This window comes from Dendrobates tinctorius, unplaced genomic scaffold, assembly GCF_039654945.1.
Source record: "Dendrobates tinctorius isolate UK_male_01 unplaced genomic scaffold, ASM3965494v1 ptg000069l, whole genome shotgun sequence".
Classification (NCBI taxonomy): domain Eukaryota; kingdom Metazoa; phylum Chordata; class Amphibia; order Anura; family Dendrobatidae; genus Dendrobates; species Dendrobates tinctorius.
The window spans coordinates 23,231,515-23,257,631 of record NW_027361737.1 but is presented as its reverse complement, the minus strand read 5'-3'; the positions used below and the strand labels follow the sequence as shown (position 1 = coordinate 23,257,631).

At 49.9% G+C, this 26,117-nt stretch overlaps 1 protein-coding gene across 5 annotated transcripts in view; it reads right to left on the bottom strand.

Moving 5' to 3' along the window:
• The window catches only part of PASK (PAS domain containing serine/threonine kinase), a 119,454-nt gene that overhangs the window by 28,774 nt on the left and 64,563 nt on the right, over positions 1-26,117 (bottom strand). For all 5 annotated transcript variants that reach the window (XM_073581203.1, XM_073581201.1, XM_073581202.1 and 2 more), the window contains exons 14-17: positions 25,805-25,939; positions 10,570-10,769; positions 5,770-5,903; positions 4,302-4,454 (exon numbers count right to left, since the gene is read on the bottom strand). In XM_073581203.1, the coding sequence (XP_073437304.1) occupies positions 4,302-4,454; positions 5,770-5,903; positions 10,570-10,769; positions 25,805-25,939 (622 nt within the window). The remainder of the gene's footprint in view (positions 1-4,301; positions 4,455-5,769; positions 5,904-10,569; positions 10,770-25,804; positions 25,940-26,117) is intronic.

The following is a 26,117-nucleotide window of genomic DNA, read 5'->3' as shown; positions in this document are numbered from 1 at the left end:
CCTGGTATATGGACCGCTGAAATTACTGAGTGGTGCCTCTCGGCCCAACGGAGTACGTGTTCTATCTCGCGCATGGCTGCCCTGCTGCGCGTGCCTCCCTGGTGATTCACATACGCCACTGCCGTGGCGTTGTCTGACTGGACCCGGACTGGGCGACCCACTAGCCAGTGCTTAAAATGCTGCAACGCCAACCGCACTGCTCGAATCTCCAACAAGTTGATCGGCAGAAGGGCCTCCTGGGGAGACCACTGCCCCTGTGCTGTGTGATGACGAAACACTGCTCCCCATCCGATAAGACTCGCGTCGGTTGTAACCACCAGCCATTGATCTGGAGGAAAGGGTTTCCCCTGAAGGAGAGAGGAGTCGCGCGTCCACCATTGCAGTGCCCGCCGGACCTGAAGGGACAAACTGCACTGATGATCCAGGGAGAAAGGACTCCTGTCCCATGCTGCTAAAAGAGCATGCTGCAGGGGGCGAAGATGAAACTGCGCAAACGGGATTGCTTCTATTGCTGCTACCATCCTCCCTAGCACCCTCATCCCAAATCGAATCGTGTGAGGGCCTGGCCGCTGAAGACTCCGAACCCCCCGCCGGAGCGCCTGGGCCTTGTTTTGAGGGAGAATTACCAACCCTTGGGAAGTGTCGAAGATCATCCCTAGGAATGGAATCCTCTGAGCCGGGGTAAGACATGACTTCTTCCCATTGACTAACCATCCCAGGCGGGATAGGGTATCCAGCGTGATGCCGACATTCTCCTCGCATGCCTGAAAAGACGGTCCTTTCACTAACAGGTCGTCCAAGTATGGCAGCACTACTATGCCCCGAGAATGAAGAATGGCCATAACGACCGCCATCACCTTCGTGAAAACCCTGGGTGCCGTGGCCAACCCAAACGGCAGAGCCACAAACTGGAAATGCCGGCCATTTATCGCAAAACGAAGGAACTTCTGATGCGGAGGAAAAATAGGGATGTGCAGGTAGGCATCCTGAACATCGATTGAGGCCAAATACTCTCCCGGCTCCATGGCCGATATCACTGACCGGAGGGATTCCATCCGAAAGTGCCTGACCTTGATGAACCTGTTTAGGAGCTTTAGGTCCAAAACCGGTCTTACTGTTCCGTCCTTCTTGGGGACTGCGAACAGGTTGGAATAAAATCCCTGGGCCTCTTCGCCCTCTGGTACCGGGATAATGACCCTGTTGTACCGAAGAATCCTGATGGCCCCTAGCAATGCCTCTGCCCGGGATTGCAATTTGGGAAGACGGGATTGAAAAAAATCTCCTTGGAGGGTGTCCGATAAACTCTATTTTGTACCCGAATGACACCAATTCCGCCACCCATGCGTCGTGTGCCACCTTGACCCAGACGTGGCGGAACCTGACCAGCCGACCGCCTACTCTGCTGTCCTCGGGTACCTGATGCCTCAAGTCATTTTGTAGAGGGCCTTTGGGACCTAGCTCCCCTTGACCTGGGTGGACGGCCCCGCATCCTCCCCAGCGGGTTGGCTCTATACGTGACCTGGCGCTCTCTGTCTTGGTTGTGACGAGCCGGGGCAGTAGAACCGGCCGCTGACGCCCATCCTGGGGCGCGAAATGCTCGAAAGCGCGCCTGTGACTGACGAAAGGGCGGTCTGCTCTTCTGCTGTGGGAGAAAGCTACTCTTTCCCCCTGTGGCATCTGAAATAAGCTTGTCTAGCTTCTCTCCAAAAAGCCGATTACCCTGATAAGGCAGAGATGTTAACGACTTTTTAGAAATCGAATCGGCCCGCCATAGCCTTAGCCACAAGGCTCTCCTAATGGCGATAGCGTTTGCTGCGGCTAGCGCCGCGCAATTAGCCGCATCCAAGGATGCATTAATTAGATAGTCTCCTGCCATCGAGATCTGATTTGCTATCTCAGACACCTCTACCGGCAAGTCTCTGTCCTGCAGGACTTTGTTCAAAGACTCCTTCCACGACATCATGGCCTTGGCCACCCATGTTGCTGCGAACGAAGGCAAAAGCGCTGACCCCGATGCCTCATACACCGAGCGGGCTAGACCCTCTATGAGCAGATCCGTGGGGTCCTTAATGGAAGAACCACTAGGCACCGACAACAACGATCTTGAAGCCAGGCGTGACACTGGGGGATCCACAATCAGAGATTCTGCCCACTCTTTACAGAACTCTGGTGCAAACGGGTACCTTGTCTCTAGCGTTTTCTGTCCTGAAAAACGCTTGTCTGGGCGTTCCCTGTGCCGCTGCACCGTGTCCTCGAATTCTGGATGAGTGCTAAACACCCTATGAGGGCGCCTGGCCTTTTTAAAAGATATTTTATGCCCTGCGGTCAGGGAGACGTCCTCCTCAATACCAAGAGTCTGATTGACGGCCTCAATGAGACTGTCTACTGTCTCCCGACACCCGGGAATATCCAGATCGAAGGCTTCCTGCCTGTCCTCATCCGAACTCTGCTCGCTCTCAGACAATGGTGATGGAGGGCGAGACGCCGCACTCACAGATGCCGAAGCACCGGAGGGGCCCGGAGAGTCGGAGACGCCATATGGGTTCTTTCCCTGTACGTCTCCTTAGAGAGGGTACGGCCCCTGCAGGCCGGCGGCTCATGTGAGGTGGATGAACCTTCCCAAACTGGAGAGCCGTTGTCTCTACCCCTATCCGGGGCCTGAAGGGTCTCGATCGCCTTCGTAAGTGAAGCCATAGACCGAGACAGTCATAACGCCCATTCCAAGGGGGGCTCCGACCCCCTTGGCTCCGTTGGCGGGGAGGGCTCCTGGGCGCGTTCGGAACTACAGGCCTCACATATCTTAATAGTCTGCGCTCGCGTGAACACAGCCCCACAGGAAACGCATGCGGTATAAAGGAAGGTGTGTTTCTTCCCTTTTCCAGACATACTGCGGAACAAACGGCCATAAAAAAACCTTTTTCTATTTTTTTTTTTTTTTTTTTTTATGGCATCCAGGGGTATGAGGAGGAGGACAACCTGCCCTAGTGTGGCCAAGACAGGGTCGCACTTACCCAAGCTCCTGCTGTCTCCCCGTGCTCCTGTGCTGCTGCTCGCTCCCAGCTACTGGTCTCCCTGGGTAGGCTGCGATGCTTCCTGACCGCGGCCTACCCCATTCTGACGCCGGGGCCTCCATTTTATCCAGCACCCGCCCAGTATCCGGGGGCGGCGCTGGATCTGACGTCACGCTGGGGGGCGGGCCTTCCCCCTGCGTCCTAGGTCAAAGCTGCGGGCTAAATTTCGGACCTGCCCGCCGCACCAGGGGGCGGGCCTTCCCCACAGCCTAGGCCGAAGCCGCGGGCTAAATTTGAGCCCTCTTCCCCGCGGCCTACCTCGCCCCGGAACTGGCGCTCTAAACGGCACCTACTCAGCCACGCGCGCTCCTTCCCCAGCCCGGCCACTGCAGAGGGCCATGGCAAGGGAGAAGGGGAACACGCCGCTGCCCCTGCCGCGCCGAGGAAGTCCTCCTGCTCTGCCTGCAGGCAGGTTAGGGGAGCCGCTCCAGCCCCTGGAGAGTACGCCGCAGCCCTGGCCTGGAAACCTCCCGCTGCCCAGGAGCCCTGCTTACCCTGAGGTAACCCATATCTTCAGACGGTGCAGGCACCCTAGCTCCGTCCGCCTTGGCTGGGCGAGGAGAGGGACCGTCCGCCACCACGCAGTACCGCCACCTGGCGTTGATGTAGCCGTGGGGCCGCACAGACTAGTCTTGTGCCTCTGTGCAAGCCCATGGTTTCGCTACCTAGGGGTGGAGAGGGCTAAGTGTGGCCTATTGTCCCACGTCGCGGGAGAGAGAACGTGGAGGGACACTCGCACGTGGTCGCCCGTTGATGGTTTGGGGAAATCGCATCCTTTCAATAGGATGCGTTGCCCCTGTCATATCTTTTTTAAAAGAAAAAAGAAAAAATAGATGTCTGGGGAAAAGTCCCAGAGATGTCCCTCGGTGCGGGAAAGAATACGCGGAGGGATACTCGCGCGTGCTCGCCCGTTGATGTTTGGGGGAGATCGGACCCTTTCAATAGGGTCCGTCGCCCCTGTCTCCTCTTCATAGTAAGAAAATGTTAAAAAAAAAAAAAAGAAAAAAAAAAAAAAAAGAGTCTGGAGAGATCCAGACTGCGTGTGCCTCCATCAGACACTAAGCAAAAACTGGTTTCCGCCCGCTATCGGGGCGAGGGTGTATGCGGCGGAGGAGGAGCTAACTTGTTTTTTTTGTATACTTAGTGTCGGCCTCCAGACGGCAGTAGCACACACCCACAGTCTCTGTGTCCCCCAATGAGACGAAGGAGAAAAAATATATATTTACTCACCAATTTGAGTGCAGGTGGGTGGATACACCTCCTCCCACGTATATTCTGCAAGGTTGACAGGCTGCGTCACCCAAAGGTCCCTGAGGAGCTCATCCAGAGTCATACGCATCTCTGGATCACGGTGGAGAAGGCCAGAAATAAGATCATGTAATTCTGAAAGGCGAAATAATTACATATTAAAATATTTCTCTAGACAGCCACATTTCCAGTAGATTATATAGGACTCGGTCAATGTGATAAGACACTGGAATGGATTTACTACTAATATGATATTAATCAAAATAGAAAAAAAAAACTTAATAACAGTTTTGATAAATTCTGGAAAATCAGTCTGGAATGACCTGTAGACTGTGAGCCCTCGCGGGTAGGGTCCCCTCTCCTTATGTACTTGTGTGTCCCTTGTCTTACACATGTTTATTATACTTGTCTATATTTCCCCTTTTCACATGTAAAGCGCCATGGAATAAATGGCGCTATATAAATGAATAATAATAATAATAATAATAATAATAATAATAATAATGATGAGAAAAAAATGAATGCTATAAAAGTAGGGGTGTCTGCTGTGGGTACAGTTCTTTTCAGGCACTCCTGTCCTCAAGTTCGTATATTGCTTTAATTAGCATGAAAATAAGCAAGTTTGCAATTGACTTGCTTTTTCTAATCTGCTGTTATTCTCCTGCAATGAGAACCTTTATCTTTCATAGTGTATAGCTGGTTTCCATGGCGCTTGGCCACCAGAGCTTGTCCAGACCCTGGCTGAGAATGCACAGTAGTAACAATCCAGGAGATGTGTTAACTCTAAACATCCCAGTCAGCTCTCTTCAGTCTATGGATGTTTAGTTACATGCTTACCTCCCTCTCTCCTTCTGAAAAGATGCAGTTATAAATCACTAACCTGCAGATTTCACAGCAGGTCTCCTAATGTTCTCAATGTCTGGAGTGGTTTTCTCATACAAACGCCCTGTTATCTCTATGGGTAAATACAGTGATAGCTGTGTAGACTCAGAACAAACCATTGATAGCTGAATATGTTACATCAGAACTGTCACTGAAGGAGGAGAGCCCGGCCTGCTAGAAACCAGAAAGTGAAGAGACTGTGAGGAGACTGCATAGCGGGCAGCACGGTAGCTCAGTGGTTGGCACTGCAGCCTTGTAGTGCTGGGGTCCTGGGTTCAATTCCCACCAAGGACAACATCTGCAAGGAGTTTGTATGTTCTCCCCATGTTTGCGTGGGTTTCCTCCCAGATTCCAAAGACATACTGATAGGGAATTTAGATTGTGAGCCCCATCGGGCACAATGATGATAATGTGTGCAAACTGTAAAGTGCTGCGGAGTATGTTAGCGCTATATAAAAAAAAATAAAGATTATTATAGCTCTGAGCTGCTCAAGGCACAACTTCTGAATAACCATTTAAAAGTAGCAAACACATCTACAATACAGAATGAATAGTAATGGCTTCAAACCTTGCGAAACGGAGAATGGAGGATTCAGCTCTGCGTCCAGTATCTCTTCCACCTCACAAAAAGGATTCTCTCCAAATATCAATGTGTACAGAGTCACCCCAAGAGACCACATTTCCAGCTCTGGGCCTGGATACCTGAATGAATGTTCAGATTTGTACAGTAAATGTTAATAATAATAAAGAATAAAAGAAGATACAATAAACATACAGAAATTAGAAATGGCACATAGCAATAACAACATTTAGCCGTTACAATTGTATTAGATTCCACCACAACATTTTATTGGGTCCTGGTGTCTCAATTTAGTGTGATTGATTAATGAGCAGAGAGAGCCACAAAAAAAAACAAAAAAAAACAAAAACTTAGCCTTAACCTCCTATATATTCTGACCTAGCTAGGGGGAGCATTTATGCAGGGGTGGCATTTATGCACATGTAATCTAAGTACATGTATCAAAGTACTTCTGGCAGTTATAACATGGCAGTTAGACAGGGCAGGAGACAGGTAAGACATTTATATACATCTACTCTCTGTACATTTGGAGTACAACAAATATATACCATATGCATTTGTGTAATTTTTATCCTGGCCGCTGCATTCACACACATCCACCGCCCTGGCATTAACTCTCCACACTCCATCCATATTGGCCCCTCGCTTCTTTCCTCTCCTATGTATAGCACTCATGCTCTTTTCACATTGTTAAATTGCACAGATCCAGCCAGTCCCACCATTCAACACCAGAGACGCTCTCACAAATCACTATCTGCTCACTCTTTCTATCCTCCTTCTCCTAGTTGCAGGAGACATTGCTCCCAACCCTGGTCCCCCATGTTATAGAAAGTCAAACCCCCCACTGCTACACTCAGAAACCCCTCTAATCTTATTAATATTCCCTGCATGCCATCTGTCTCTCTTAATTGTGCACTTTGGAATTCTCGCTCAGTGTGTAACAAACTCTCCTTCATTCATGACTTCTTCCTTTCTAATTCTCTTAACCTTCTGGCTCTTACTGAAACCTGGATCCAGCAGTCAGATACTACCGCTGCTGCTGCTCTTTCATACGGGGGGCTACACTTCTCTCATACCCCAAGATCAGACAATAGAGCTGGTGGAGGCGTTGGTCTGCTCCTATCACCAAAATGTACCTTTCAGGTTATCCCTCAAGTACCCTCACTTGTCTTCCCTTCTTTTGAGGTCCATGCCGTCAGACTCTACACCCCCTTCTCCATGCGAGTGGCGGTGGTGTATCGTCCTCCCGGCCCCTCCCATCAGTTCCTGGATCATTTTGCCACTTGGCTTCCACATTTTCTCTCCTGTGACATCCCTACCCTCATCATGGGAGATTTCAACATCCCCATTGCGCTTCCCCTCTCCCCATCTGCTACTCACCTTTTATCTCTAACCTCCTCATTTGGCCTTTCGCAGCTTACTAATTCTCCAACGCATGAAGACGGAAACTCCCTCGACTTGGTCTTCTCTCGGCTTTGTGCAGTGGATGATTTTGCAAACTCCCCTCTCCCGCTCTCTGACCACAATCTTCTTTCATTCTCTATAAAGAACTGCCAGGCTGCTCAGGTCACCCCCACTGTCCAGACTTATAGAAACATACAGGCCATTAACACCCAGAAACTTCTGAAGAACTTGCAGTCTTCATTGGCCCCTATCTCCTCCCTCTCATGTCCTGATTCTGCATTGAAGCATTACAATGAAACACTTCAAACTGCCCTGGATGAATTTGCACCCCCTATAAATAGAACACCACAACGCAGACGGCGACAACCCTGGCACACAGTGCAAACACGTTTCCTGCAGCGGTGCTCCAGGTGCGCCGAACGTCTGTGGAGAAAATCCAATCTACACGAAGATTTCATCCATTTTAAGTTTATGCTTAGAACATACAACACTGCCCTTCACCTCTCCAAACAAACCTATTTCAACACCCTCATCATCTCACTGTCCAATAACCCGAAACGTCTCTGACACTTTTCATTCTCTACTCAATCCAAGAGTACAGGCCCCAACCACGGAGCTCCGAGCTGACGATCTGGCCAATTACTTCAAAGAAAAAATTGACCAGATCCGACAGGAAATTATCTCCAAATCCCCTCATACCATGCACTGTCCTCCCTCCCCCACTGCATCTAACTCACTCTCTGATTTTGAACCAGTCACAGAAGAAGTAAGCAGGCTCCTTGCATCTTCTCGTCCAACTACTTGCACCAGTGACCCATTTCCGTCACATCTCCTCCAGTCCCTTTCCCCTGCTGTCACCCCTCACCTAACTAAAATATTTAACCTCTCTCTCTCTTCTGGTATTTTTCCCTCCTCATTTAAGCATGCCATCATACATCCACTACTTAAAAAACCATCCCTCGACCAAAACTGTGCCGCTAACTATAGACCTGTCTCTAATCTTCCCTTCATCTCTAAACTCCTGGAACGCCTGGTCCACTCCCGTCTTATCCGCTATCTCTCAGAAAACTCTGTTCTCGACCCTCTCCAATCCGGTTTCCGCTCTTTACACTCCACTGAAACTGCCCTCACTAAAGTCTCTAATGATCTGCTAACAGCTAAATCAAATGGTCATTACTCCATGCTAATTCTCTTGGATCTCTCTGCAGCATTCGACACTGTGGATCATCAGCTCCTCCTCACTATGCTCCATTCCATTGGCCTCAAGGACACCGTTCTCTTCTGGTTCTCCTCCTATCTCTCCGACCGCTCCTTTACTGTTTCTTTTGCCGGTTCCTCCTCCTCTCACCTTCCCCTTACTGTTGGGGTTCCTCAAGGATCGGTTCTAGGCCCCCTCCTCTTCTCCTTGTACACTGCCCCTATTGGTCAAACAATCAGTAGATTTGGTTTCCAGTACCATCTCTATGCTGATGACACCCAATTATACGCTTCTTCTCCTGACATCACGCCAGCCTTTCTAGAAAACACTGGCGATTGTCTAAACGCTGTGTCTAATATCATGTCCTCACTATATCTGAAACTGAACCTGTCAAAGACTGAACTCCTTGTGTTTCCTCCCGCTACTAATGTACCTACACCCGACATTGCCATTTCCGTCTGTGGTTCCACTATTACTCCCCAGCAACATGCCCGCTGTCTTGGGGTCATACTTGATTCCGAGCTTTCCTTTGCCCCCCACATTCGATCACTGGCTCGCTCTTGTCATCTGCACCTCAAAAACATTTCTAGAATTCGACCTTTTCTTACTTTTGACTCTGCAAAAACTCTTACTGTTTCTCTTATTCATTCTCGTCTCGACTATTGTAACTCTCTTCTAATCGGTCTCCCTCTTACAAAACTCTCCCCTCTCCAATCTGTCTTGAATGCTGCAGCCAGGATCATATTCCTCACCAATCGTTACACCGATGCCTCTACCTTGTGCCAGTCATTACACTGGCTACCCATCCACTCCAGAATTCAGTATAAACTTATTACCCTCACCCACAAAGCCCTCCATGGCTCAGCACCACCCTACATCTCCTCCCTTGTTTCAGTATACCACCCTACCCGCGCCCTCCGTTCTGCTGATGACCTGAGGTTAGTATCCTCAATAGTCAGAACCTCCCACTCCCGTCTCCAAGACTTTACACGTGCCGCACCAATTCTTTGGAATGCACTTCCCAGGTCAATACGATTAGTCCCCAATCCCCACAATTTTAAGCGTGTCCTGAAAACGCATTTATTCAGACTGGCCTATCGCCTCAACACATTAACCTAACCTATCCCTGTGTGGCAGAGCCAAAAGTTTTACCATAACCAGGTTCCCAGCATCATGTTCCCACATGCTTTATGCATCCATTAGCCCTCTGTGTCTGTACTGTTACACACTTAACATTATGGCTGGTCCATACAATCAGGGCAACTGTTACCACCCAACTTTCGTGTCTACCTCTTTCCTCATAGACTGTAAGCTTGCGAGCAGGGCCCTCACTCCTCTTGGTATTTGTTATAATCTACTGTATGTGATTATTGTTATGCTGTAATGTCTATTGTCTGTACAAATCCCCTCTGAAATGTAAAGTGCTGCGGAATATGTCGGCGCTATAAAAATAAAATTTATTATTATTATTATTACTTACAATTGTAGAGTGACAATAACTACAGAGACAATATTAAGGGTAAGGCTAAAATCAGACATCTGTGAAACACGGTCCATGTGCAGATCGTGATTTATGGACCGGCTGCGGAATAATTGCTATATTCCTGCCTGATATTATACCAGATTATGCGAGTTTCTGCATAGAATATTAGTAAAAAATTAATTTGAGCAAAATGACAATAGAGGCCAATAAAATCTTATGCAAATGTAATTAAATTACACATAAAACAAAGGATTAGCCCTTGTTCAAAGTCAATATGTGTCCAAATGTACCATGGTTGGTGATGGCTATTCTGAGGACTATAAAAATATATGAATTTTCAATCACATTTTATTATAACACTTACATTGGATTTGTTAATGAGGAAAAAGCCAGAAAAGAATCTCGGCCTAAAGATATCATGAGATCATGGATTTCACTGGACTTTCCTTTTAACCAATAGTTACCCTTTTTACGGGTTTGCACCTTCAAGTTGCAGGTCCTCTAATAGATAACTGACAAGCGATGTTTGGTACATTATGTGACTTCACTTTATGCGAGGATTTAGAAATCATTTGGTTTTATGCACAAGAATCGTTTGTTCCGGCTCATTATTCTACTATGGGCAAACTTTTATGAAACGCTACAACAGGTAGGTGGGGTCCGCAACAATAGCAAGTGAATTACAGAAGCCAAACAGACGTACGGATTGCCGAGCAGCACTTCTGGAGCACAGTATTCAGTGGTGCCACAAAACGTGGAGAACAGCTTCCCTGGTTGCAAACGAGTTGCAGATCCAAAGTCCACCAGCTTTATTGTGAAGTCAGGAGCGATGATAATGTTTTCATCCTTAATGTCACGGTGCAAAATAGAGTGACTATGTAGGTAACCCACTGCCGACACCAGCTGCAAGCAAAACAAAAAATACAAGTTAGCACTTCAACTAAAAACAAAATAGACAACTTTTCACTGGGAGACACAGGAAATCACAGAAGGGCAGTGGACTTGTTTTTTTGAGCCAAGTCTTCGCTTCCACTTGGGCTGCCAATACTGTTACTAGCAGTACACAAGTGCCAAGGCATCCTATATCGGGCTCCTACAACGCGAGAAAAGAGACTTTACAGTAACAAAAGAGGGATTTTTGGTACTCACCGTAAAATCTCTTTCTTGGAGCCTTCATTGGGGGACACGGGTAACCATGGGTATATACAGCTGTCGCTAGGAGGCTGACACTATGCAAAAAAAGGAAAATAGCTCATCCTCAGCAGTATACACCCACCGACGGGCACCAAGTACCTCAGTTAGTGTAAAAGAAATAGGAGAAGCAACTAAAAAACATATGTACCAACCCAATAACAAAAGGCCGTAGACCCAAACGCGGGACAACCAGTTAGGGAGGGTGATGTGTCCCCCAATGAAGGCTCCAAGAAAGAGATTTTACGATGAGTACCAAAACTCCCTTTTTCTTTATCTCTTCATTGGGGACACAAGTAACCATGGGACGTCCTAAAGCAGTACCCCAACGGTGAGAAACAAAGAAAACACCTACAGCACCTTCCCTCCCAGACCTGCATCAGACTAGGCATGGATATGAACCCCATAAAACCTAACAACGGTATGCAAAGACGAACGGGTTGCGACCTTACAAATCTGCAAGGCTGAAGCCTGGTGACGAACCGCTCAGGAGGCTCCCACCTACTGGGTTGAGTGAGTCTTTACCCCCGGAGGAGGATGTTTGTCCTGAACGCGGTATGCCTCCAAAATTGCCGAATGAATCCAACGGGCAATGGTGGACTTAGAAGCTGGGAGCCCCTTACGACAACCTTAAGATGACAAAAAGGGAATCGGAATGGCGAAAGGAAGCAGTCCTTGAAAGGTAGACTCGAATAGCTCTGACCAAATCCAGTTTGTGGAGGGACTTCTCCAGGAGATGGACTGGAGAGGGACATAGAGAAGGAAGAACAATGTCTTCATTGATGTGAAATGAGGAAACCACCTTTGGGAGGAAGGAAGGAATGGGCCTGAGAACCACCTTGTCCTAATGTAGAATCAGGAACGGAGAACGGCAGGATAATGCCGCTAACTCAGAAACTCTCCTGATGGATGTAATTGCAACTAAGAAGGCCACTTTCCATGACAGGAGAGAAAAATAAATGTCTTGGATGGGCTCAAAAGGAGCGCGCTGAAGTGTTTCAAGGTAAAGATTAAGATCCTATGGGCCTATCGGACGACGATAAGGGGGTGCCAGGTGAAGAAAGGTCTTTACCTGAAACGGGAAGAAAGATCTCCCTGGAAAAGAATTGACAGAACGGAAACCTGACCTTTAAAAGTACTGAGAAATAGACCCGAGTCAAGACCCGCTTGAAGAAAACCAAGGATGGAAGGAAGGGAAAAGGACATCGGAAACAAATTGTTCTCCTCACACCACCAGAAGAAGACCTTCCAATATCTGTGGTAGATGCGTGAGGATGCTGGTTTTCTTGCCTAATCATGGTCTGAATGACCTGGTGAGAAAACCAGCCTCCCTCAGAACTGCGGCCTCAACGGCTATGCCGTTAAAATCAGAGACTGAGAATTCTGGTGGAAGAGGGGGCCTTATAAGAAAAGATCTGGACTGTCTGGAAGCCTCCAGGGATCATTCATTAGCATGTTCACCACCTCCGCGTACCAGGCCCGTCTTGGCCAATCCGTAGCTATTGGGACTACGGGAATTCCTTCTGCCTTTATCTTTTTCACGACCCTTGGAATCAAGGGGAGAGGCGGAAAAAGATAAGGCAGTTGGAATTAAGACCATGGAATTACTAGAGCATCGCAACCAATGGCCAGAGGGTCCTGAGACCTGGCTACGAACTGAGGGACCTTGTGGTTCATGCAAGACGCCATCAGATCGACGTACGGGGTGCCCCATCACTGCAAATCTGGTTGAAAATGGCAGGATTGAGAGACCACTCGCCTGATGCGAGACCCTGACAGCTCAGAAAAATCGGCAGCCCAATTTTCCACCCCCGGAATGTGAACGGCTGATATGGCAGGGACGTGACGCTGTGCCCATCGCAGGATCCTTGTCATCTCTGTTATAAACTGCTTGCTGTGAATCCCATCTTGGTGACTTATGTAAGCCACGGCCGTGGCCTTGTCCGATTGAATGCGGACCGGTTTGCCTGCAAGGAGGGACTGACAGTGGAGAAGGGCGAGAAAGATCGCCCTGCTCTCTAGAAGACTGAGGTGGAGATCGGCTTCCTGAGCGCTCCAGCGACCCTGCGCTGTGTGATGAAGGAAGACCGCTCTCCAACTGAGGAGACTGGTGTCGGTGGTGATGACCTGGGAAGGAAGGATCTCCCGCGCAGGACTTGGACAGATAGCGTCCACCAGGTCAGGGATTGCCTCACCTTGAGAGGCAGAAGGATGGCTCGGTCCAGGGAAACAGTTCTCTTGTCCCAAGCAGACAAGAGGGCCAGCTGAAGGGGATGGGTGTGGAACTTGGCAAAAGGCGCGGCTTCCATGGAGGCAACCATCTTTCCCAGAAGTCTCATGCAAGACCGCAAGGGGAGAGGAGCTGGTTGCTTTAGAGAGCGGATTCCCTGGTAGAGAGATGAAAACTTCTCCTTGGGAAGGAAGACACGGGCTTGGGCCATGTCGAACCTCATACCCAAAAACACCAGGTGCTGAGCTGGGGGTCAGGGAGGAATGCTCTCTGTTGATTATCCAACCGAGATGGACCAGCGTGATCTCAAGACTCTGGACGCAGTCTCGGTGGGACGGTTCCTTGATCGTCCAGGTAAGGGATTATGAGAATCCCCTTGGAGCGAAGAATGGCAATGACCACTGCCATGACCTTCATGAAAACTCTGGGGGCAGAGGTGAAGCCGAAGGTAAGAGCCGTAAACTGATAATGATCCTCCTGGATCGCAAACTGAAGGAATCTCTGATGCTGAACACAAACAGGAACGTGAAGATAAGCATCCTGAATGTCTACGGAACAAAGAAACTCTCCCGGTTCTATGGTGGTGATCACGGAGAATAAGAACTCCATCCTGAAGTGGCGGATCCTAATGTGGTGGTTCATCTGTTTGAGGTCCAGGATCTTTCTTTGGGACTACGAAAAGAATGGAGTAGAACCCTGAAAACCATTCGTTCCAGGGAATGGGTATGATTACTCCTGAGCGTAGAAGGGAGGAGAAGGCCTGAAGAACCCCTGGTTCCTGAGACGGGAGTCTTTGCGGGTGAGACAGAAAGAAACGTCTTCCTGAGAGGGAAGAAAAGTCGATTATGTAACTATCTCTCTGACCCAGGTGTCGTCGACCACCGACAACCTTGCGTCCTTGAAGAGAAGAAGCCGGCCTCCCACCCTGGAGAGATTCCCAGGTGGGGGTGACCTGTCACTTAGAAGAGAACCTGTGAGAGCGGTACCCAGAGAGCTTGGAGGAACGACCCTTTGGCCAAGAGTGAGGTGCAGGTTTGAAGGATGGTTTCTTCCTTTCCCCCAGGGCGGAAGAGTGGTCCTGCTGGGAGGAAGTACCTGAAGAAGAGAAGGGTTGAAAGGAATGAAAAGGCAGAGGCCTTTTCCTATTGAAAGTACGTTTAGGCCTGGACTGAGGAAGAGAAGTACCGTATATACTCGCGTATAAGCTGAGATTTTCAGTCCATTTTTGTGGGATGATAGTCTCTCTCTCTCTCTCTCCCCCCCCCCCCCCTCTCTCGGCTTATACGCGAGTCATATACGCCAGGGAGTCGGAGGGGGAGCGGGGGTGTCAGGTCATACTTAGCCCCCCTGATGTGGTCTCTGCAGCCCCCTGCTTCTCCCGGTCTCAGGCTCCTTCCTACAGCGGTCACGTGGTACCGCTCATTAAAGTCATGAATATGCGCACATTTATGACTTTAATGAGCGGTACCACGTGACCGCTGAAGGAAGGAGCCTGAGACCGGGAGAAGCAGGGGGCTGCAGGGACCGCGCCAGGAGGGGGTAAGTATAAGCTATATTCACCTGTTCCCGGTCCATCGCTGCACGCTGCTCTGTCCTCTCCGCCGCGTCCTCTGTCTATGATGCTCAGGTCAGAGGGCGCAGTGACGTAGTTAGTGCGTGCCGCGCCCTCTGCCTGAATGTCACTGACAGAGGGACCCAGCAGACAGATCGACGTGTAGCCATGGAGCGGGGATCGGTAAATATCGCCAGTGCCGGGGTCCTGAGCCAGCGGTGACACCGGCACCTGTCCCCGCCTGCTCAGGACACCGGCACCGGGCCCCCAGCAACAAGAGGTGAGTATGTCAATTTCTTTTTTTGCAGCGGCAGCAGCAGCATATGAGGGCCTAATCTATGGAGAAGCATATGGGGGCCTAATCTATGGAGAAGCATATGGGGGCATAAACTGTGAAGCATTTTATGGGGCAGCATATGGAAGCATAATCTATGGCGCAGCATATGGGCGCATAATCTATGAAGCATCTTAAGGGGGCATAATCTATGGGGCATAATCTATGGAGCATTTTATGGGTACAGCATATGGGGGCATAATCTATGGAGCATCTTATGAGGCAGCATCTATGGAATATCTTATGGGGCCATAACCATTATGGTGCAGCATATGGGGAATATTATTCTATGGAGCATCTTATGGGGGCATTATTAACCTTTGTGCAACATTATATGGGGTGTATTTTGTATGGAGCATCTTATGGGGCCATCAAGAACTGTATGGAGCATTATATGGGGCTACTGATTCAATATGGATATTCAAAAACATTTAACCTACTGATGTCTCAATTCATTTTACTTTTATTGATATCTATTTTTATTTTTGAAATTTACCAGTAGCTGCTGCATTTTCCACCCTAGACTTATACGCGATTCAATAAGTTTTCCCAGTTTTTTATGGCAAATTTACACGGGTCAGCTTATACACGAGTATATACGGTTCTTTTCTGCCCTCTAGCCTCCGAAATGATCTGATCCAGTTTGGACCAGAAAAGCCTAGAACCCTGAAAGGCCAGGTTAGTGACTTTTTTGAGGATGGATCTGCATTCCACGCCTTCAAATAGAGGATGCGGCGTATTGCAATGATGTTGCTGTTAGCCCTGGCGGAACAACCAACCGCATCCAAAGAGGCAGCCAGAAGATATTTGCCGGCATGGGCAATCTGGTCTGCCAAATCTGCCATCTCATCAGGAGGAGCTGCCGCCAGGATGCCCTGGCAGAGCATTTTGGCCCAGGCAGAGATGGACTTTGCCACCCAGGTGGAAGCGAAGCTGGAGCAGAGGGAGGCACCAGCCGCTTTAGCCAAAGACTCCATCTGCCTGTTCATAGCGTCCTTAAGAGACACACCATCCGGTAGAGACAGAACTGTCTTGGAAGACAGGCGAGAAACTGGCGGTTCCAGCTTAGGGGACTCTGCCCATTTACCGACAATGTCTGGGCTAAAGGGGTAAAGGATGTCTAGCTGCTTCCTTCCAAGGAAGCACATTTCAGGATTTCCCCAATGTTTAGCCATAGTCGCTTCAAACTCTCTGCGATTGGTAAAGGTCCTGGGAAGGACGTGTTACCCGTTTGAAGGAAATGGAGTGCTCCTGAGCGGGAACCTTGTCCTCTTAGTTTAAGAGTTTAGGTAATAGCCAAAATAAGGCTATCTATCATGTCCTGCATTTTTGAGGTCTGGTCTGAATCAGACTGGGAATCCACATCCGACCCAAAAGTCGCCTCCAAGGAGCCGGCATGGGGAGATGAAGGCATCCTGGATGATGCAGAAAGACCCAGGGAACTGGATGATGAGCTAGAGAGAGCCCGCTTCCTAGGCTCTGTACCCAATCTGCCCTTGCAAAGGTCGTGGTCAGGTGTCTGCGAATCACCGTGAGAGGCGTTCGGAGCACTGGTGGCAGCAGATAGATGTGGAAGATGCTCCAGAACCTGTTTCAGGGACTGTGATACTTTAGTCAGGTCAGAGAACGACTGTGACATAACAACAGCCAACTCCGGAGGGACGGGTGTGCTCTCATCCGGGGCGTTAGAGTGCTCCTGTGGGGCAGACATGGTGGAAGGGCTGCAGGATGGGCAGAAAGACCTGAAGACCACTTTCTTTAACAAAGAGTACAGGCGTAATGAACGGCTTAGAGGGACAACGAGAAGCCTCTGCAAGGTTGGGCATAAGTCGAGCCTTGGAAATACTGCTGAGGATGGCTATATAGGAAACGGAGATACAGGAGAGGGAAAAGGTAGAGCCTACCCGACGCCCGTGAAGGTAGCAGATGACTGCGAGGTTAGCTGTGTCCCCCTGACGCGGATGTTCTCAGGATGAATGCAGGACCGACGCTAAGAGAGGAAAAGACATTCTGGAGAAAGCAGTGTCTCAGATAGAATATCTGCTGAGGCACCAGAGACGATGAAGCATCGGCTACAGCCAGCACGATATAGAGTGGAGGGCGTGAAAAGGAAAGTAGGAATCTGATTGGCTGGCGCGCCAGGAGGCGTGACCAGCCAGGAGGATAAGCCGTCCGGCATGAAAAAGAAGGTGCCTCTCCGATTGGAGAATTGTGGGCGTGTCCCAGCAGAGACAGGGAGCTCCATGATAGGAGCAAAACCGTGCGGGGAAGATGAGCGCTGTGGATGGGGGGAGGGGGTCGTGACAGACTGCAGCCCGTCAAGCCTTACCATTGGCTGAAAAGGGCGTGCAGTTCAAAAACACCCTAGTGAGTGGCCGGAGGGGGTGTTGTGAAAGGGAGAGCGGCAAAAGGAAATGGCCGCCGCTATACAGGCATAAGATTAATAAAAGACCTGCCCCCTAACAGAGAAGTCATGGCCATCGCTATGCAGGGCGTTCAGAACTACAACAGCCCTGCTACCCGGGCCTAACGTGCTACGGGGAATGGGGTGGGGGATTCATACATATCCACGGGGCACTCTCCTGAACACAGACCACATCAAAATTGAATGTGCGAAGAAACAAAGACTATGAAAGGAAGAGGTGCAACATTTTGATGACAGCATTGAAAAAAGGAGATTTTTGTGTACTCACCGTAAAATCTCTCTCTTAGCCTCTAATTGGGGGACACAGAACCATGGGTGCTATGCTGCTGTCCACTAGGAGGCGACTATGCATAATCTGAAAAAGATTAACTTTGGCTCCTCCTCTGCAGTATACACCCTTAGACGGCGTCAGCCTTCTCTGGTTTTGTGCAAAAGCATTAGGAGGAACATAACAGAAAAAAACAACATAACCATGCCTGTAAGAAGGCTACTATGTACGAGCTCAAAGAACAATATGAGAACTCAACCATAACAACGGCCCGTAAGGGCAACAGGGTGGGAGCTGTGTCCCCCAATTAGAGGCTAAGAGAAAGAGATTTTATGGTGAGTACACAAAAATCTCCTTTACTCTGTCGCCTCATTGGGGGACACAGAACCATGGGACGTCCCAAAGCAGTCCCTGGGTGGGAAGCAATGGACGAATATTGTGCTAGCAGGACCCTAAACTTGGGGCACTGCCGCCTGCAGAACCCGTCTACCCAGGCTCGCGTCCGCTGAGGACTGGGTATGAACACTGTAGTGTTTCGTAAACGTGTGTAGGCTAGTCCAAGTAGCCGCTTTGCACACTTGTTGTGCCGAAGCCTGGTGCCGAATCGCCCAGGAGGCCCCTACTGCCCGTGTAGAGTGTGCCGTGATACAGGCCGGAAGAGGGGAACTGTTTAGTCGGTAGGCCTCGTGTATGGTGGACTTGATCCACCTGGCAAGGGTAGCCTTGGAAGCTGTCAGGCCCTTGCGACCGCCTTCTGGAAGAATGAAGAGGGAATCAGACTTCTGGAAGGGTGCAGTCCTGGACACGTAAATCCGCAATGCTCTGACGAGGTCAAACGTATGCAGAGCCTTCTCCACTCTATGAACCGGAACCGGACAAAGGGATGGCAGTGAGATTTCCTCATTCAGGTGGAAGGTGGACACAACCATCGGAAGGAAGGATGATACAGTACGGAGAACCACCTTGTCCTGGTGAAAAGCTAGGAAAGGCCGTCTGCAGGAAAGTGTTGATAATTCAGACACTCTGCGTAGAGAGGTGATTGCCACTAGAAAAAACACTTTCTGTGACAAAAAGCAGAATGGAACTTCTTTAAGGGGTTCGAAGGGTGGTGCCTGCAATGCTGTCAGGACCAGGTTGAGGTCCCACGTTTCCAGTGGACGTCTGTAGAGGGGAACCAATCGCGAAACTCCCTGGAGAAAAGTCCTTACTTGCGGTTTGGTAGCAATGCGCCTTTGAAAAAGGACTGAAAGCAGTGACACCCGACTCTTGAGCGAGCCTAGGGATAGCGTGGCGTCTAGGCCCGATTGAAGGAAACCTAGTAACTTCGGGAGGGAATAAGGGAGTGGGACTTGTCCATGAGAGTCGCACCAGGAAAAGAAAGCTCTCCAGGTACGATAGTAAACCTTGGCGGAGGCTGGTTTCCTTGCCATGATGATGGTCGCAATGACATCCGGAGAGAACCCTGCCTGGGTTAGAATCCAGGTTTCAAGGGCCATGCCGTCAAATTGAGAGCCCCTGAATTCTGATGGTAGAACGGACCTTGTGACAGAAGGTCGTGACGGTCGGGGAGACGCCAGGGGGCGTCTGCTGTAAGTTGTACGATGTCGGCGTACCATGTACGTCTGGGCCAGTCCGGCGTGATCAGGATGGTTGGAACTCTCTCTTGTTTGATCTTCCTCACGACCCTGGAGATCAGGGGGAGGGGTGGAAAAATGCACAGGAGCTGGAACTGGGTCCAGTCCTGGACCAGGGCATCCGCTCCGAGCGACCGCGGGTCGTGTGTCCTGGCCATGAATTTGGAGACCTTGGCATTGAGATGGGATGCCATTTGGTCCACATCCGCGGTTCCCCAGCGTTGACAGATCTGGTAAAAAATTTCGGGGAGGAGAGGATTTCCAGGATATTGATGGGCAAGGTCACTTCCATTGGTGACCACTTGCCTTGTGCCCTGTGATGGAGGTGCACCGCACCCCAACCTGTTAGGCTTGCATCGGTGGTCAGGACCTTCCATTGACCTGAGAGAAAGGGTTTTCCTCTTGCAAGCGAAGTTGGCTTGAGCCACCAATGTAGGGACCTCCTGGTTGACGATGTCAACTGGAACTCCCTGTCGAGGGAGAAGGGGTTCCTGTCCCAAGATCTGAGGATGGCTAGTTGAAGAGGCCTGAGGTGAAACTGGGCAAATGGCACTGCCTCTATTGCTGCTGCCATCCTGCCGAGGACTCTCATGGCAAACCGGAGAGATCATGGAGGATTGCGGAGGAGTGTGCAAACTCCCAGACGGAGGGCCAGTGTCTTGTCCTTGGGAAGGAGCACCAGACCCCTGGAGGTGTCGAATAACATCTCCAGGAAGGTTAGAGTCTGACTCGAGGTAGTCGATGACTTTTGTAGGTTGACTAACCATCCCAGACGACTCAGTGTGTCTATTGTGATTGAGCCACTGACCTCGCAGTCCTTGAAGGTGGAAGACTTGATGAGAAGGTCGTCCAGGTACGGAACGACTAGAATGCCTCTGGAGTGTAGAACTTCCATGGTGGCTGCCATGACCTTGGTAAATGTTCTTGGAGCCGTGGCGAGTCCGAACGGGAGAGCGACAAACTGGTAGTGGTTTTGGTTGATCGCGAACCTGAGAAACCTTTGATGGGCGGGAGCAATTGGTATGTGCAGATATGCGTCTTGTATGTCTATGGAGGCAAGGTATTCTCCCTGCTCCATGGATGTTATGATGGACCGGAGGGACTCCATGCGGAAATGACGGACCCGTACAAATTTGTTGAGCTGTTTTAGGTCTAGTAAGGGCCGGACGTTGCCTCATTTCTTGGGCACTACAAATAGATTGGAGTAGAACCCTCGGAATCTTTTGTTCGCGGGAATCAGCACTACGACTCCTGCTTGAAGGAGAGAGGAGACCGCTTGGTGGAAGGCACGAGCCTTGTCTGGTAGTGTTGGTGGAACAGAGAGGAAGAACCGGTTCGGTGGAGTGGAAGTGAACTCTATCTTGTATCCGGAAGAGACTATTTCCCTAACCCACCTGTCTTCTGTAATAGGCAGCCAGACTTGCAGAAAGAAGTCGCCCGCCTACTGGTGGGATGTCTTCCGGAGTTCGTGAGTCATGATGAAGCGAAGTTCTGAGGTTTTCCTCCCTTGGGTTTCGCTTGGCCTGCTTTCGACTGCCAAGTCCTGTCCGGTCTCTGCGCCGTCCGTGGGTTGTCCCTGCGTGGAGAGCGGTTACGATTTTGCGCTGGGCGCGAGACGGACCAGCCCGAAGAGTTCCGACAGGATCGGAATCGTGTTTGGTTTTTCCGTTTAAACGTGCGTTTAGGTTTCAGTTGAGGGAGAGAGGTACTCTTACCCCCAGTGGCATTGGATATCATTGTGTCCAACTTTTCGCCGAAAAGCATTCCACTAAGGTACGGAAGATGCGTGAGGGACTTCTTTGAAGCTGCATCCGCTTTCCATTCCCGCAGCCAGAGGATACGCCGAATCGTAATGGCGTTTGGTCCGAGAGCCCGGTATTTGAAGCTTGAAGACCCTCCTGCAGTTGTTTGGCCCAAGCCAGGATGGCCTTGGCCGCCCAAATGGAAGCGAACGCAGGGGCCAGGGAGGCCCCTGCCGCTTCGAAAATGGAACGAGCCATGCGTTCTACTTGTCGGTCTGCTGCGTCCCTGAGGGTTGAGCTATGTGGCAGTGAGAGTAGGGTCTGTGCTGGTAGTCTAGATACCGGGGGGGTCCACTTCGGGTGGATCTGTCCACTGCTTGGTGTCCTTCTGTGAGAAGGGGTACTTCGCTTCCAAATATTTGCGATTGGCAATTTTTTTCTCAGGTTGTGAAAACTGCTTAGTAAGTATAGTTTGAAACTCATGGTGATTAAGGAAGACCTTAGGTGGTTTCAGAACACTTTCGAAGCAAATCTTATGTTCTGGGGCTGGCTCTGAAATTTCCAGCACCCGATGGATGGCAGAGATTATGTCCTCAATTAGCGCTGTATTGCTAGGGGGACAAGGTACCACAGACCTCTCCGTTTCGTTGTCTGAGTCACAGATGCCTTCCGAATCCTGCGTATCGCTAAGGCGTTTCCTGGTGGGCGACCTGGGGCGGGGGTCTTCTGTGGTCAGGGATCGCTGTGGTGAACTGCATTGTCTGTCTCTGATAGGGGACTGTCTAGGTGACCTGGAATGACGGTGTCTCTCCCTGGAAGGGGATGACCGTGTGCTATAGGATGACACAGTTGACCGCGACCTGTGGGTCCGCTTACGTCGGTGAGTGTCGGAAACAGCATGTTCCTGAGACAAGCTGTCCTTTTGCTGGGTAACGTTCATAGCCGAGACATGACCCTGCAGAGCATGCAGCAATGTAGCAGTTAGGCTATCTATGGACTGTGTCATAGACTACGACATCTGAGTAGCCCATTCCGGCGTGGTATCTGACACTGAAGCATTGGTAGGGACTCCCTGGGGTTCTGACCCAGAGTTCTGGATGCAATCCCGACAGTGCGGATACGTGCTGCCACTGGGGAGAGTGGTTTTGCAGGCTGTGCAGAATGCATAAAAACACTCGTGCCTGGTTCTCTTTCTTGAGCCCGGCATAGTGGCTACACCGAGGAAACCCACAGAGAGCCTTATAGATAATATAGATTCACAGCTTGAGTAAAGAGGACCCAGCTGTGATCTTACCCCACCAGTGTGCCCCTAGGTCCAGCGCCGACAAATCACAGTTCTGTCCCCCCGGAGACTGCTGTGGCTCTCTTCCCTGCTGAAGGCGTCCATTGTCAGGTATGGCCTGCAGCCAGAAAAATGGCCACTGGGACGCTGAGGAGAAGAAGGAGGCGGAGAGCTGTAAAGGGCACGCAGGGCTATGTAAAAAACGCGCCTTGTCTCGATCCGCCCCTTCTATGACACTATAGAGTGTCATATTAATCATCTGAGGGGCGGGCCGGGGGGCAGGGAAAAAGGCGGCGGCTTCAGCTAGGCCGATGCCGCGGTCTCAATTAGAGACCTGATGCCCAGGAGGGCTCCAGGGCGGCGCGGTAGTTCGGGAGGGGGTCGGATCTGCACCAGACCCCCCGGAATGGGCGACTGGCTAGCGGTGGGGTCAGCAGGGGTAGCGGTGCCTGTATGGGGGGGTCCCCCTGAAGCGCTATGGAGCCGCTGCTGCTGCAGAGACAGGGGCGCAGAGAGCCCTGTCTCTGATGTGCCATGTCTGCCTGCACCTTCCCCCGGCCCCAGCGGGATTCCACAACTGGTCTGGGGTCCCTGTATGCTGCAGAATGCTGCCTGTTCTCCGACCCCACCTGAGGCGTCTCAACCTAATGCCCCCTGAGGGGGATTAGGGAGGGTGCATCTGTCACCGTCAGGGGTCTTCATCCTCGCTTCGACCTCAACCCAGACCCCAAAGGGGTTGGGGAAGGAGGGGGGTCTCAACTTCGGACCAGTACCCGAGGGACTGGGGAAGGAGCGTCATGGGGAACCGCCATCTCAACTTCAACTGGGCACCCCTAAAAAAGGGGGCCCAAGGAAGGAGCCATGCCGGGAGTCTCGCTGGAGACCCACTTTTCTTCATCTGTATTCCGGAAGAAAAAACGGAAAAAAATCCTTAGCTGTGCCTCCTTGCGACACTAAGCAAAAACTGAAGGCTGACGCCGTCCAAGGGTGTATACTGCAGAGGAGTAGCCAAAGTTAATCTTTTTCAGATTATGCATAGTGTCGCCTCCTAGTGGACAGCAGCATAACACCCATGGTTCTGTGTCCCCCAATGAGGCGACAGAGTAAAAATATATTATTTTTGGCACCAAATATGTGTATCTAAGTATGAATTCCATAATTATATGGGTTGTCCACCACTTTTTTTTTTTTTTTACAGTTATCTCCACTCAGTCTTCGGCTTTCCATGAAATCTTACACTATATTGCAATACTGCATTATAGGTAGGGATAAACTTTTTAAAAAGTGTAAGAAATCTGAGCGAGAACCCACAAATCCACCCTGACTAATGTCTTCTTCTACATCTTACCATAAATGAAGTCGCCTTAAAGGGGTTGTCCGGGCTTTTCACATAATCTCAGTGCATATCTGGGCTGCAGAATGGTGACAATAAGAAATTTACCTTCTGTCACCAGTTTGCAGGGTTTTCTAGATATCACTCTCTTGCTTCTGATCAGAACGTCCAAGGGGGGGGTGTGTTCTGGCATTGAAATGAGAACTGGTCGCTTACTCCTACTCTACTAAAAACCTACCCTCTATAGCAACAACCCCACCTGTTGTGAATTCATTTTCTGGTCTACCAGTTGTGAGTTCTCCTTCCGGGCTCCCTCTGGTGGTAACAGGAGGTAGTGAGGTTGATTTAATTAGTAGAGATCTGCCACCTGATGATGAGGCTAACGATTGGATCTCTGGAATCTCAAACTGGATTTAAGACAGCCGATGCCCTATTCTGGTGCTGGTGATTCCTTCTGGCTTTTCAGGTCTTGGTTTTCAGCTCTGTTCCAGTCATCTCAAGCTAAGTGTTTCTGCTAATGTTCACCCTTGATTTTGTTGGCTTATTCAGTTTTTTGTGTGGTCAGCCAGCCCCGGCTGGGGCTGTGCTGAATTTCCACTCTTATTTATCTGTATTTGCCAATTTGCTTTTTGTCCCTTATTAGATTGGCCTCTTTTTTGCTCTGTCTCAGAATATTTCAGAGTGCTGATATAGTGGGAGAAGTTTAGTGACTTCAGGGTTAATTTTGTTATCAGAAGTGTTGGACATTATTTTTGTAGGGTTTTTTGGGCAGATTGCAGACAGTGTCTTTCCTTTTCTATCCTTTCTAGTTAGTTTGGGCCCCATTGTTTGCTCAGCCTATTTTCCTGCCTGTGTTTGTGTTTTCATCTTGTTTCACCATCAATACATGTGTGGGGCCTGTCTATTCCTTTGGGGTCTGCTCTGGGGCAGTTAGTTTTCCCCTTTTCTTGCTTTAGGCTTATTTAGTCCTCCGGCTGTGACGAGGCATCTAGATTCATCGTAGGAACGCTCCATGGCTGCTGCTAGCTGTGTGGTTAGGATCAGGGGTCTGTAATCTGCATAGTTACCAACCTCTCTGGTTTTCTGTGACTTAGCTTGTTTAGTTTTCCTCCTCGGTGACCCATTCATAATAACCACCCTCAATAGCAACAGGCCCTCCCCGTCTTCATGAACAAGCCCTCCTCGCAGAGGAGCTTGGTGGAGCTTCACACATACACTGCACCAAATCTGCTGCTGTGTGAAGACATCAGTGACACAGAGCTGTCTCATTCACACAGCAGAGGCTTTGTCACAGAACAGATTACATCAGTGACTGCCATCCCCTGTGCAGATTAGAAGCTGCAGACCCCCATCACTGGCCATCACCCAGTCTGTTCTCACTGCTGCCAGCAGCCGAGCCCCATCATTACCAGCCCAAGCCCCATCACTGCCAGCAGCCTGGGACACTGAGGGAAGGAATCACTGATAATGAGTGAGTTATGTATTGTAATCACGGAGTGGCCCAGAATACAGGACGATTTTCCCTCCTCACTAGAGTTTCACTTTCCATAGATCACTGTTCAGTGTGTGTCTGGGGGAGGAGCAGCAGGGTGGTTCTGCTCTCTGCACTGAGGCTGCTAGAGGGGGAGGATTTGTTACTGTGTGAGGAGGGCTTGTTCATGTGGACAGGGAGGGTCTGTTGCTATGGAGGGTGGGGTTGTTGCTATAGAGGGCAGGTTTTTAGTAGAGTAGGAGGAAACGACCAGTTCTTATTTCAATGCCAGAACACCCCCCCCTGGATGTTCTGCACAGAAGCAAGAGAGTGATATCTAGAAAACCCTGCAAACTGGTGACAGAAGGTAAATTACTTATTGTCACCATTCTGCAGCCCAGATATGTACTGAGATTAAGTGAAAAGCCCGGACAACCCCTTTAATCATTTAGAACAGACTCTACAGAGGACCTCACCTGTCGAAAGATGTAACTGGCCAGAGGTTCATCCAAATTCGGCTGATTGTCAATGAAGTCAAAGAGGTCAAGTGCATCACCGTGGAGCTCCATCACAAGCTGAAAGAACTTGTCATTCTCAAACACGCCAAGGACCTGGGATGTAGTAATTATAGTGAAGAATTACTTACACTACACCGGAGGTGTTCTCAATGTATTGTGTCTGCACTAAACTGTTCTTTCTTTCCATCAAACAAGGATAGAAGAAACATTACATTGTGGCACAAGTTTTTTGACCTGAGGAAGGTCACATTACAGGTTGGACTTCCTCTGT